The following is a 14737-nucleotide window of genomic DNA, read 5'->3' as shown; positions in this document are numbered from 1 at the left end:
TATTTATTTATTTTAATTTATTTGCTTCCACGATGAGTTCTCCCCGTTAAGCTTGGAAAGCAACGGTAGGAGGGAGGGAAGAGCGAGCGACCCGCGCGGTAGGCGAGGGAAGAACGACCCCTGCAGTTGCATTGCGGAAAATCTCCTTTCCGTTGCTGGGAATTAGCGGGAGCCTGAGCTGGGTTTTAGGGTTGTTGTTTTGTTTTTGTTTTTTTTGGCAGGAGACCCGGGTTTGGGTATTTCGTCCTCTCCTCTGTAGGTGTAGGTGAAACGCGGTGGCAAGAAACCTGACGGCCGATGCAATGTGTCTTAATCTCTTTGTGATCGTTTTGTAGCGAGCTTGAAGGAAAAAGAACGTCGGGACGGCGGCGCGGCTGGCGGGGGCGATGTCTCGCTGAGGTGTGCAGAGAGTTTGGGGACAACTTGGCGTTCGGGTCCCCGAGAATCGAGACTTTCCGGAGCTGGGAACTGCCGGTCCCTTGTTTTTTGTCTATGTCTTGTTGGGAGGCCTGGTGGATATTGCTTGCTTTCCTGAAGGAAGAAGAAGCTGGTGCTGGCGGTTGCCTCCTGAGTCTTTGGCGGACGGCAAAGGAAGAAAAAGGATCTGGCTTGAGCTGCACAGCGACGAGAGAGCTCGGACATGTGTCAGCACATCTGGGGAATAGAGGCTGCGAGTCCAAAAGGAGATTTTCTGGGATTGCTCAAGCTGCAATATTGATCTTTGCTGTGTTTTTTCACCGAGGGATGCACTTGGCATGAGAATCGGAGGATGGAAATTGTTTGGGAGGTGCTTTTTCTTCTGCAAGCCAATTTCATTGTCTGCATTTCAGGTACGCAGCAAAAAACAGAGCAAACTGGAGGAGAAATGCTTGCCTTGCTGTCTCTGGTTTGCCTCTCTTCCTTTTCCTATTTAGCTGTGAGGGCAAAAAGTGGATGTGTTCAAAAGGGACGGTGGCGGTTTAAATTTCCAAAGTGTGTGTGAATGGCTTCAGCAGCCCTCCCCTCCAGGTTGCCTTTTCCCATTCCCTGTTGTTTGGAAAACTGTGTAATGCAGCTGTCGTCAAATGTTTCTCCCTCCTTCAAACTACGGGTGTCCTATTTTATTTGGAGGATGACCTGGGGACAATAAATGAGTGCTGTGTTTCCTTAAAGTTGCCCAACTTCTAGTTCATTTTGTTTTGTAAAAGGTTTCGGAGCTTGCCAAAGCAGTGGTTCAGAAACTGGGTAGGTGTTGTACCTATCTCCCACCCATGGATGTTTTACTCCAGAGAGCCCCACTCCTCCTGCCTTAGCTGGAAATTCTGAACTGGTGTTCCTTGCTTTCTGACATTTCCCCCTCCTCGTTTGGCTGAAGGCAGGTGACTCCACTTGTAAAAGGGGATCCTGTCCAATTAACAGAGGAGGTCTAGCTTGGTGTCAGGCGTTAAGGATTACAGCAATTTATTTGGGGGGGGAAAGCGCACCCTTCTAGTTCAAAAGCCTTGGCTGCTTCGTTAATTTGTCATGTCCGCTCTTGCTGGAATAATTATGTTGCAGTCAGAGAGCAAGAGGGAAGGCATGCAGCTGATACCTTTGGAGTTTGAGGCACTTCCCTTTCCCCCTCCTCCCCCCCCCAAAAGAAAATCCTGGTTGCTACTTCCCTTTCCTTATCGGCAGGCATTTTAAAAAACGGATGACCAGCTGGAGAGAGATGCAAATAAGCCTGGCCATAGGGATTAAAAGGGAAAGATTGGGGGAATAGGGAGGATGTCTGTGCCAACCCACCCAAAACCTAGGTCCCCTTCCTGCCCTTTACAAGCATCCAGCCTGAGGTTCTTGACTTAAACTGAAAGTCCTTTTCTCATTGCGCTGGCAGCATTAACATTTAATTGTAGACCTGCCATCCATTTTAGAGCAAGCCATCCTCTTTGCTCTGACAGCCTTTCAGCTTCCATCACTTTGGCTGTTTCCTTATCTGAACAGAAGTGCTTGTCTTGTTCTGCCCCCCCCCAGGCTCCACTGCTCCTTTGAGTGATGTCATCGGAGGAGGCGATCTCTTAACACATCTCCCTCGCCTCATGAACCACTCCTGCAGTGTTGTCTGTTTATTGCATCAGAGCATCAATGTCCCTCTTTAACTCTTCCAGTGGAAGGACAGAAGTACATCTTCCAAACAATTGATGCTTCTGTTTCTTCCTCTTCCTCCTCACACCTCTGGAAAATGCTTTCCGGCTCCCACATTCCTCACCGGCAATTTCATTTCTCGGGCACAAGTTCTGCAATAGGTGAGAGGGACAGAAGACAGGTCTCTGCTACCCATGGGGAACCTCAAATAGCAGCCTTCGCCTGTTTCCTGTTCCTCTTAACTACCTTCATTTAACCCATTTCTCCACCGTTGACTTGCAGCATCTCCCAGTGTATAAAGCTTGTCCTCGTTAGTGTTGTAGTGACACAAGAATGGTTGGATGACTCTTAAACAGTGTCAGAAGTTGCAAGAGGGACTGCATGAACAAGATGCAGCAGGTTATCTTCTCTGCTTCTTTCTCATAGCCTTATCTTTCATAGTCTGTTTCTTCTGTGGCAACCCAGAAAGCCTTCTCCACTGTATTCCACTGCTGTTACCGTAAGTGGTAGGGATACTGATTCTGCAGCTAGCATTCCCTGGAATTCCATTATCTGCTAGGGCAGTGATGGCGAACCTTTTAGAGACCGAGTGCCCAAACTGCAACCCAAAACCCACTTATGCATCGTCGGGTGCCGGGTGCGTGTGGCTCATTGGGTGGGCGTGGCTGCAGTGGTAACAGCAGACTGGGTGGGACTAAAAATTTCAATCAATCAATGCCAACTTTGCAAGATTTTTTTTTCCCCAATTGACTGATTGATTGAACCTTTTTTTTTGTGTACACGGTGGGGGAGGCCTAAAGCGAAAAGGTTTTATAAAACCCAGCTGAAGGCCTAGGACTGGGGCGACGGCGCGCGTGCCCACAGAGAGGGCTCTGAGTGCCGCCTCTGGCACCCGTGCCATAGGTTCGCCACCAATGTGCTAGGGCAAGCACTGGGCTGCAGGAAGTAGCAAAGCTGCTTCTCCAGCCACCTTAGGGTGTGCTAGGCTTGCTTGCGTTTGCCGCTTGCCAGTTGAAGGGCCACCTCCCACTCACTGGACTGAGCAAGCCTGAAATCTTAGATTTTGCAGAGTCCATACTTGAAGGAGCTCCACCCCAATCCTAACATTGTCCACTGCAGATGGGTATTCTGGGATGCCTGGTGAGCTCTGCTTGTGGTTTGAAGTTACATGCACCCAAGAGCTCCACTTGGAGGGCTTACATCAGAGCTGATGGCCATGCCGATGAGTTTTTCAAGCCAAGGCTCAGCTGGCTAACCTTCTTCTTTAAAGAATACTGTCTAGCCTGGTGGGAATAAGGAGATCCCAGATGTGAAGAGCTGCAGAAGAAGAGAAGCAGAAAATGGATGGGTTCTTGTGACTTTCAGGAGCCAACAGCAGAGGAATATTTTAGGATATCTCTCTAGGAATGCGTTATCTTTTCCAGGATGTGAAAACATTAGTTGATACTGTTCTGGGGGGAGGGGGGGAGAATATAGTGAATCTCAGTCTGTTCCTATTCATTGGCCAAAGAGCATTAAGTATTTCCGAGTGCTCGATTCCAGCCAATTTAGCTGCAAATTGTCACCTCCCCCCTTTCCTTCCCCTCAGTCTTTTTTTCCTCTTAGCAAACCATACAGGATAATTGTATACATGTCTTGAATCAGTAAATTTTATTTCTAAGGAAATTAATAAAACACTTTTTTCCCTAATAAAAGATGCTGAATTGACCACAGCTTGTGAAATCTACCTACTCTTTTACCTTTTTTAAAAAAAGTATTGCTATAAAACTTGTATTTTCTATGCAGTTTGGGGCACAGTTAGGGAATGAGCAAAGTATTCAAACATCTAAATAGGTTTCTTAGGCTCTTCAATACTCATGAGTTAATCAAATCATTTATTTCAGAATTCATACACACGGGGGGGGGGATTTAGCAGGGGGATTTGAGAAGCGTATTTGAATAATGGTCTCAGCTAAGAATGAGGAAACAGTCCATTCACGTGTTTAAACAGGGAAATAAATTGAAGTCAAAGTGATATTTTTGTTGTTCCTTCTCTTTGAATGATAGAAACAAAACAAATAATACTACTAACTGCCTTTTGTTGTTATTTGTTTCTCTTTCTGCATGGATCTTATTCAATAATAGTGCAAGAATTTATGTTCTTTATCTCAGTATGTGCATAGATAGATTAACACATGAAAAGGAGCAGATGAAGCCCTGTTATAGTTAACAGATGAAATGAGTACAGCAGTCTAGATTTCCTACTGTTTCTTTTCATTTCTTGTGTAGTATTAGTATCTATAGCAGGAATACATTTTAAGAGAGTCTAAGAATAGATCTGAATAATCTGGTTGCAATAATAGCTTTCATTTCAAGAAGGCTTTTATCTTGGACAATACAATTTTCATTCCAAAAAGTGTATAAAACACACCATTGCCAGTTGTTGTTATTAAACTCTTTGTGCCTGTTTCAGTTGACAAACTGTTATGGAAATTTGGGGTACAAAATAACTGTAGCCAAATCACCTGAACCCAGAAGATTTGTGAAATGTTTCCTATATGGAGGACCAAAGTAATTGCAATATTATTATTTGGTATTCCCTGGTTATTTACCATGGCTTATTCGCTTCCTTTAAATGCTTAGTTATGCTGCAGATAAATTGTTTTGAACAAGAAATAAGCTCTCTCTCCCTCTCCTTCCCTCTCTCCCCCCTCCCCCCCTCTCTCTGTGATGCTTGTGTATTGTCCTGGAAGCTTGTAAAAATGTGTGTGTGTGATGCTTGTATTGTCCTCAAAGCTTATCGAGATTAATTTAGCTTACAAGCCAATTTACGATTTTCAGCTATTTGAATGCTAGATAGTTTTTTTTAAATTTCAAGTCATAAAAAGTAGTAATTTTGCATCGCTTTGGGACTAAATGATCATCAGAATGGAATAATGAAAATCGGGAAGATGATGCTGAGATGATGACTTGTGTGTTTTGAACCCTGTAGAAAAACCTGACTTTCTGGGAAATCAATTGCAACCTCAGAGGAGATTAGGATACTATAGGATAACATTGTGAAATAAATGTATTGCCTAGGAAACTGTAAAAAAAATGAAATGATCAGACTCCATCTGGTTACTGATCCCTGAGTACTTCAGATAATTGTGATAGTGAGAAAAGGTGTGTGGGATATGTTACATTGTTACTTGCCCAGGTCCTTCTTCCGTGTAATGTCATAACACATTAATTAGTAGCAACATTCCCAACTATAGGTGGGATGCTTCTGTTCACATAATGGCTGACACATTTGTACAGGCATTTGTTTTGCACCAGTCTTGAGTAATTTTTCATGGTGTTAAAAAAACAGGTGATCAGGTGCAATGGAAAACATTAACACCTCTTCTTAAATGCTGCCAATAGCTAGCATGAATATGCCAGGACTTGAGTAATTCTTTAAGCATTTGTGTTGTTTCATTTTGGGGGAAAAAAACCACGTAATGATACAACAATTCCTGATTCATGTATGGCATATTATTTGCTTTTGTAATGGGGTAGGAAATGTGTTGTAAGCTAGTCAAGTGTAATGAAATTCTATGAAAATTGATGGATTTAAAAGAGGATTAGCAAGCCCTTGAAAAATTAACTTCTTCTGGGTAATCTCTATCACTTCTTAATATTTGTGAAGCACATCTAGATTACTTTGCTTCGGAGACGTGATGTTAACATGTACACATTTGTTCTAGCATTACATCTTACAGAGCAAATATCTCTACCGAAAGGTGGCTTTTTTTAAAATCCTTATTAGCAAACTAAGTGAACACCAAGTCTGAGTAGAGCTGGATCCCCAAGTTCGTTGTAAATAAAGGAGAAAAAGAATAGTTGGTTATAAATGGAACACAATTTCTCTGAGTTATCACAGCGAAGTTACCCATAGGTGACATTTAGGTAGCAAACCTTTTGTGAGATTCTTGGTGTTCTCTGAGCTTGATTGTTTTCTTGCCAATAGTAAGCCATTTGTAACAGTCTGGTATCCCAGTTTCAAAGTCAACGTGTGCTTCTTGACTAATTTATAATAATTAATGTTCACTTTACTCCGCCATAAAGTGCCAGGTAGTATATAGGATTAGAAGCTTGGTTTGAATATGACTTGCTTAAAGCATAGTTTAAGCCCAAATAACCAATTGTGATCCAGTTTAATCCAATGCTTCCAGTTATTCTGGCAATGGTAGAAGGAGAAGAAGGGAAGAGTATTCAGATCAGTGACCTCGCCAACTTCATTTACATAGTTCTTAACTGGGGATGGGAGGGGCAACCTTTTTAGGCTCAGTGTCTGTTATGAGGTATGAAGCCACACACGTGCTCACTTACATGTATTTTTTTTTCTACATAAAATATTTTTTCTTCCTTCCTTCTTCTCTTTTCCTCCCAATGGCCCCTGTCAGGATGCACACTGGCCTAAAATTACCTGAGGAAACTATGACTTAAGGATGAACTTGGATCTCAGTCAGTCCAATGCTTCCATTGCAGTTTTGAAATACATAGTTCTTGGCTTACGACCACAATTGCCGCTAAGCAAGACGGTTGTTAAGTGCCCCATTTTGCGACCTTTTTGCAACAGTTGTTAAATGAATTACTGCAATTGATAAGTGAATCATATAGTTGTTAAATGAATCTGGCTCTCCCCCATTGACTTTGCTTGTCAGAAGCCAGCTGGGAAGATTACAAATGGTGATCACATGACCCTGGGACAGCACAACTGTCATAAATACATGTCAGTTGCCAAGCGCCTGAATTTTGATCACATGACCATGGGATGCAGTGATCATTGTGTGAAAACTGGTCATAGGTATTTTTTTTCAGCGCTGTTGTAACTTTGGTCACTAAATGAGGACTACCTTGACACTGTAATAAGAAACTTATTCTATAGAAACAAAACACTGGTTTTTGACACATTTCATCAATTTCAATGGTGTTTGCTTCCATGTAATATGTTTATGAGCTTGTCTCCTCTGTTGTCACATCTGAGCTACCTTATGAGTTCTTTGTTCCAGTTCAAAATATCTTGTAGCACATTGTTAGGGATGCCATCGCAGAACTGCATCACCGCATGCGGTGCAACATGACCAAATTAGTGTATAGGATCGCAGCCTAGATTTGGTTTTATTATTTGAATTTGACCTGATCAGAACTGTGTTGCCATTAAACATTTCGTTCCTTTCATATACTTGAGACTTTTTTTCCAAAGCTAGGAAATCTGGCTATCCAGAGAGATCAATAGCTAGCCTATTTATTTATTTAAAATAGTTATATGGCTGCCCATCTTAAATAACTCTCCATGGCTCACAATAACAATAAAACCAGTAACTATAAAACAACTACAAAACAAATGATCAAACAAAACCCAAACCCTGCATCTTAATTATCCCCTTAGGATGCCCTGAAGTAAGCAAGTACCCTCATTCCGTTCTTCCCTTCTCCTCTCCTCTCCTCATGGCAGAAGCTGGCAGAAGTTGCGCCGGTGCCGCCACTCACACGTGCTATGACACAACACACCACATGGCATCCTAGCACGAGTGGCTGCACCGGCACAATGCGCCACATGGCTTCCTACTGCAAGCGGCTGCAGAAGTAGTTGGGTGGTGGCGTAACAGGTGTCAGGGAGTGTGAGGCCTGGCTGTGGCGGTCCTGAGGTAAGCAGGTAAAAACATTCCCCCAAAATAAGACCTAGTGCCGCTTTTGGAGGCAACTATATATATATATCAGATCTGCTCTTGTTTTCAGGGAAATGTGTGTGTGTGTGTGTATACATACACACACATGAATATGTGAGTGAGTGAGTAAATGAGTGAGTGAAATAATCCATTGAAAGCTCCATGTTTTTAGCTTTGGGAAATAAGTCACAAAAGAATAGCTTAATTATAGTGTGCAAACAGTACATCATAATTACAGTATTGTAATTATTTTTATCAGACAAACCTAAGGCAAAAGGCTATCTCAGCTGGTGTCTTATAGGCAGATAAAATCTGATGCTTGTAACTATTTCTGAGCTTTGTTTTAATAACATGGTTTGATAAAGTCTAATTCTAATATTCAAGATAAAATTACTTTAACAATGTATCTTATCCGAACTATAGACAAGAATGCTGTTTTCTTGGTAGTAGAGTTCCCTTATTCAACTACGAAGTAAATTCATGTTTGTTTTGTTTGTTTTGGTAAAATGAAATAAAGAGATTAGTTTAATTCAAGATATTCCGCAACTATTAACAAATTTATTTATTAAATTTCTGTGTCACCCATCTCCCTTGCAAGGTGAGTCTGGGCGGCTTTAGTTATTTAATAAACTATTAACAAATAAAATTAGAAATTCAAAATTATTGTATTCTTACTGGTCTCTGCCTGGTGTATATCATAAAGATATTTGTATTATTTTCCTGCTTGTAAAACACAACACAGATTACTGGTACTGACAGTTCTAATAAATGATTTTTCACTTTCAACATAAAAATATCAATTGGGAAGAACAAAAGACATGCTGCTTTCCTAAAGGACATATTCGTATGGACCCTATGGTATTCAGCCATAATATGTTGCAGTCTGTCTGTCTGTCTGTCATCTTTTCCTTGAACATTCCTACATAAGCGATGGGATTCTAGGTATGTTGCACAGAGTCTTGTAGGACATTTTGACATGTCCAAGTCAGGTGAAAAAAAATCAGGGATCAGTGCAAGCTGAAGACTACTGCGTGAATGAAATCCATCATCAAAATAGATAGCGTAGGCATGTAGGATGATGACTTTTTGTATCAAGTACTGAGAACCTATGTGTTAAAGCTTATCATATTCTATGTTTTATTTGCTTTGGGGTTACCTTTGTTCTGTGCATATTCATTCATTGTCAGATCCCTGGCGCTCCCTTCTCATTCTTCATTGCCTACCATCTAGGACAGGGGTCTCCAAACTTGGCCGCTTTAAGACTTGTGGACTTCAACTCCCAGAATTCTGGAAATTGAAGTCCACAAGTCTTAAAGCGGCCAAGTTAGAAGATCCCTGATCTAGGAGATCAGCAGTGGCAAGCAGAGAATGTCATTGTATGCTAGGGGTACAAAACGAGGGCTTTTAAGGCAGAGTCTTAAATCTTTCCCTGGAATGTAATGCCTTTTCATAAAACATGCAATCAAATGTGGTATCCTGACCTGGGTTCTTTCTTAGGCAAACTTGTGTGGGAAAGGTAAAAAATATCTTTGGGGGCAGGAAAAGTTCATTATGCTTAACACGAGAGTGTTTCTCACCATGGCAGTTCTTGCCCTTAACCTGTGTGCTTGTTGAACAGCACTTATTCAGTACTAATTGGATTAGTTGCCACCTACACAATCTTGAATCCAGTTTGAAGTGCAGGTACTGGCCTAAAAAGCTCTTCTGACTTGGAAAATTGGTGTCAGGCCCGCCACAACTTAAAGCGCTTAAGTAAAAATGATCCTTGGCTCCGTTCATTGGGAAAGGTATAGTTTTATTAGAAGTCAAGCATTGCTGGAACTGTAGTCAAGCATAGCTGGAACGGAGAATTACGCACCCAAATCAACTTTTCCCTCTCTTAACAGCCTCCCATTGCTGACACACAGACCCTTCCCCAATGACCAATCAGGTTCAGGCAAAATGTTTTCAGAAGAGACAAAGCATAGGTTGGTATATGCAGCTGCCTTCTTCTCCCAGCCAGGTGACCCCGAAGCAGCGTCTCAGCGAGACACAGCATCCACCTCTGTTTTCCCCCAAGCATTCCCCCTCCCATTTACCCTCCCCAAAGTTCATGGCAGACTGTCACCGCATGGCAGCAAAGCACAAGCAAGCGCAAAGAGGCAGCTGACAATTGGTTGCATTCCCATGCATCTGCCACGTCTTAAGTGTCAAAGGGTCCACTTCTTGAATAGATTGGAAGATAGCAGTAAAAAATTGGCAGAGGGTTCCATTCACTGGATTTCCTCCAGAAGGAAATAAGTTGAATGAAATTACCTCCACTTTTTTTTCTTTTTTTCTTTTTTTGCTTTTTCATAGGCTTTGAAAACCCATTTATTTCAAATTGTTTTACATTAAAAAAAATCAAGGTAGTTTTGTATTATTAATGGCAATTTTATTGCTTGTGCAATTTGTAAATGGTTTGATTAATTTTATAGATTGCTTGGTTGAGCATTGAAATATTTCTATTATCTTAAATTATGGCATTTTATGGCGTTTTATATTTCTATTTTATGCAAGTCACCTTGGGATTGGATTAAAATACTTATCTCACTTTTTCAAAGCCACTGTGCAGTATTCACAATGGAGAAAAATACCAAAAGTGCAATATATATTTATTCACCAGAGGAAAGGGGAAATTATCTCCAAATTTTTGAAAAATAACATTCTGTAACATATATAATATATTGTGATGGCAAAGAAATCTGCCCATTTTGTTGTGGAAATTTATTCCAGTTGTATTTTAAAAATTAGCAATAGTTGTTCTATTTAATGTGTAGAAAAAGGTTAGCCATGTGAGAATCTCTTGATGTGAAGATGGGTAGAAGAGATTGCTGGCAATTGGTAATGATCCAAGAACAGGGTATACGTATATCATTTGGAAAACATAAAGCAGTCTGGCCTTGGAAGCTCAGAGAACAGGTAATACTCTTCCAATCCATATTTAACAGAGCTTGTGCTGTTTGAAAAATGGTTGCCAATTTCTCTTGAGGTGTAGTTGAAACTGTGTTAGCTGTGTGTATTGGTGGACTAAATGAATAAACTACATTTTATTGCACCTGTTATCTATATATCTATTGGAAAAGCAGAGTAGTAGTGATACAGTGGAATTAAGGAGACTCTTACTCAAATATGTAAACAGCTGTAAAGATAGTGAAGCAAGTCCTGGGCCAGATAATGCATAGGATGGTTTTGAAGATAAAATTATTGGGAGGGAATGCTATGCGTCCCTGAGCAAATTATGTTTAGTGTGATTCACATGTGCATTTCTGTTAACTAGCAAGTGATGGTTTTGAATTATCACTGAGAATAGAATACAGAATAATAGAGTTGGAAGAGATCTTGGAGGTCTTCTAATCTAGTCCAACCCCCATCCTGGAGAAATAGCTGTCCAACCTCAGTTCCTGCAACCATTCATCCTATGTTTCAGCCTCCAGCCCCATAATCATCTTTATTGCTCTTGTCTGCACTCTTTCTAGAGTCTCAACATCTTTTTTGTATCATGGTGACTAAAACTGGATGTAGTATTCCAAGTGTGACTGTATCAAAGTAGTATAAAGTAGCAGTGCTTTTTTTGAAAAAAAAGGTGTCGGACCTCACACATGTCATACAACCCACCTTGCCTACCCTACAAGGTTCCATCCCAAAAAGGTGCTGTAACTCCGTTCTGGGTGTTCTATGACAAAAAAAGCCCTGTAAAGTAGTACTAACATTTACTATCCCTTTGTTGTGCAGCCTAGTACTGCATTGGCTTTTTGGCAGCTGTAGCATACTATCTAGGATTCCTAGGGCACAACCACTTAAATATTGAGCTCAATATTTAAGTGGTTGTGCCCTAGGAATCCTAGATACCTTTCACAGTTAACTGCTGTTGAGCCGAGTACCACCTATTATATACCTGTGCACTTTTCTCACCATTGAATTGCATTTTGTTAAGGCTAAGTGTTTCAGTCTGTCAAGATCCTTCTAGCTCTTGAGACCATCTTCTAAAGTGGTATTGTTTGGCATTGTCTGCAACTTTGATGAGCTCCCCTTCTCTCCCCTCATCTAATTAATTTATGAAGATGTTGAAGAGACTTAATAAAGGATTAGGATTTCAGTAAAAATTGAAATATTTCAGACCCATGTAGGGATGGTTCTGATTTAAACTGGTGATAGGTATTATTTATTCACTCTGAATTCAACATTGATAAACTGCAGTCTAGTGGTATTGTTATAGTGGAGCAGGGTCTCTGCATAGTAGACATTTCAAGTTGCCAAGCTCAAACTAGTTTTTTTAGTTGATCCTTTGATAATCAGATGTGTGAATTAACACTTTTGGTGCTGTCTTATAAAGCCCTGGTAGGTGGTAATACCTAGCTACCCTTGGCTGATAAATATATTTTTTTTTAAAAAAAACTAAGATAGGCTAGTCCCATTTAGTATTTGGATGGGGAATTGCTAACATATATCAGGGCTGGAAGCTAGATTTTGAAGTCTAAAAATGATTCTGAAAGAAAAGAAGGCAATGGCAAAACATTTCTGCACAGCTTCCATGAGGAACTATATGAGTAGATTCATGAAATCATCAGGACTCAAGCCCAATTCAAGGGAAATTTCACTTTATAACTTAAATAATAACCAGTTTCTCTATATCATAAATATACATTTATATTTTTAATACCCTCTCCAAAAAGGAGTTAGATAAGTTTGCCAAAATAAAACACCTGTCAAGTGTTAATTCATTTTAATTGAATATAAACTGAATTTCAGACACAATGAACACTTCAATTATAGTCAACGTGAAGGATTTGCTGGTACCAAAAAAGAAGAAGAAGGAATTTGAAGTAGCAAAGAAATGGGATCTTCAAAGATAAGATGTGAGAAAGATCGTCAGATTCTTACTGAAAGTCAGAACTAAATAAAGGCAATTGTGATCTCTTTAGTTTGAGTTATATATGAGCAAGTTTTATTTTATCACAATATTTTTTTCAATTATGTTGGTTGGTCATGGCATGATTAAAATAGAGAATGCAGAGATTGAAGCTCTCTTGTGACTAATCCACTAAGCGTTTGGTCCCAGCTCTCGTCTTTAAAGTGCCAAAGTCTAAAGATGGCCAAGATACACCAGGTAAAATATTATCACATTTCCATAATCCATCTGTTCTGCTGATATGATTCATGGAAGCATTTCATAGCTACTTTGGACATGACCTATAAATAGCTTAGCTTTAGAAAGCAGTTCAGGCAGGGTTTTTTTTAAAAAAAGAAACAACAACAAATAGCTGAACTCACACGCATCTTCATAAGTGGGTATTTCTAATCATTCCAATAAGTACAAATATATTCCCTCTGATGGGAGTTGTAGACTTACATCTGGAGGGCCTTAGAGCAGAATCAGCAATGTTTCATGATAGCTTATAACAAAGTATGAAAATAGCCAACCAATAGAATACATAGAATTGAACTGTACCATAAGCCTATAAAAATGCAGTCTGATATTATATACTAGATTACCCATGATCCCTTTGGTCATCATTTCAACCAATCAGAATAGAGCTAGAAGGGATCTTGGAGGTCTTCTAGTCCAACCTCCTGCTCAAGCAGGAGATCCTGTACCAGGGGTCCCCAACCCCTGGGCTGTGGACCAGTACCAGGCTGCAGCATGCCAGCAACTGGGCCACATAAACAAGCAAAGCCCCATCCACGAGATGCAGGCAGCATACAAAACCACACGCCCTCTGGTCCGTGGAAAAACCTCTCTCCATGGAACTGGTCCCTGGTGCCCAAAAGGTTGGAGATCTCTGCCCTATACCATTTAAAAGTCTCTTCTTTAAAATCTCCAATGATGAAGCACCCATGATCTCTGAAGGCAAGCTGTTCCACTGGTTAATTGTCCTCACTGTTAGGAAGTTTCTCCTTAGTTCCAGGTTGCTTCTCTCCTTGATTAGTTTCCATCCGTTGTTTCTTGTCCTGCCTACAGGCACTTTGGTAAATAAATTGACCCCTTCCTCTTTGTGGCAACTTCTCAAATACTGGAATACTACTATCATGTTCTCCCTAGTCCTTCTTTTCTCTAGACTCCAGGCTTTAATCATCTTAGTTGCTCTTGCACTTTTTCAAAGTCTCAACATCTTTTTTGTAACGTGACCAAAACTGGATGCTGTATTCCAGTTGAGGCCTTACTAAGGCTTTATAAGGTGGTACTAATACTCCACGTGATTTTGATTCTATGCCTCTGTTTATACAACCAAGGATTGTATTAACTTTTCTGGCTGGTGCTGCACACTGTCATACATACAGTTACTGTTTTTGAGCCAGGTTTCACCTAATCTGTACTTACACGTTTTATTTTTCCTGCTTAAGTTTAAAACCTTGCTTTTCTCCACATTAAATTTTATGTTGTTGTAAGACCCATTGTTCAAGTTTGTCAAGATATTTTTGGATCCTGAGCTTGTCTTCTGGGGTGTTGGCTATTCCTGCCAGCTTAGTGCTATCTGCAAATTTGATGAGTTCCCCTTCTATTCCCTCATCTAGGTAATTTAAGAAGATATTGAAGAGTACTGGGCTTAAGACGGAACTCTGTGGTACCCCACTGCTTACTTCCCTCCATGTATCTGTAGTACCATTAAGGACAACTTGTTGATTTTGGTTTGTCAGCCAGTTACAAATCCATCTGGTGGTGATTCTGTCTATCCCATATTTTTCTAGCTTACCAAGAAGTAGGTTGTGGTCTACTTTGTTGAATGCCTTATTGAAGTCTAAGTATATTATATCCACAGCATTTCACTGGTTTACTAATTTAGTCACTTTATCAAATAATGAAATAAGATTGGTTTGTCATAATCTGTTTTTAACAAACCTATGCCGACTTTTGGTTATAACTGTATTTGTTTCTAGATGTTCAGAGATCTGTTTTTTATTGTCTTTTCCAGTATCTCCCCAGGTATTGATGTTAGGCT

The 14737-nt window shown here is 40.3% G+C and overlaps 1 protein-coding gene across 1 annotated transcript in view; it reads left to right on the top strand.

The window, feature by feature from the left end:
- Positions 1-769: 769 nt before the first annotated feature.
- Positions 770-14737, top strand: part of CA10 (carbonic anhydrase 10) — a 346258-nt gene continuing 332290 nt past the window's right edge. Inside the window, exon 1 of the mRNA XM_015817495.1 lies at positions 770-830. Coding sequence (XP_015672981.1) covers positions 770-830 — 61 coding nt within the window. The remainder of the gene's footprint in view (positions 831-14737) is intronic.

This window comes from Protobothrops mucrosquamatus, unplaced genomic scaffold (assembly GCF_001527695.2).
Source record: "Protobothrops mucrosquamatus isolate PMUCROS unplaced genomic scaffold, P.Mucros_1.0 scaffold596, whole genome shotgun sequence".
Taxonomy (NCBI): Eukaryota; Metazoa; Chordata; class Lepidosauria; order Squamata; family Viperidae; genus Protobothrops; species Protobothrops mucrosquamatus.
The sequence above is the reverse complement of the archived record's forward strand: the minus strand, read 5'-3'. Positions and strand labels throughout refer to the sequence as shown.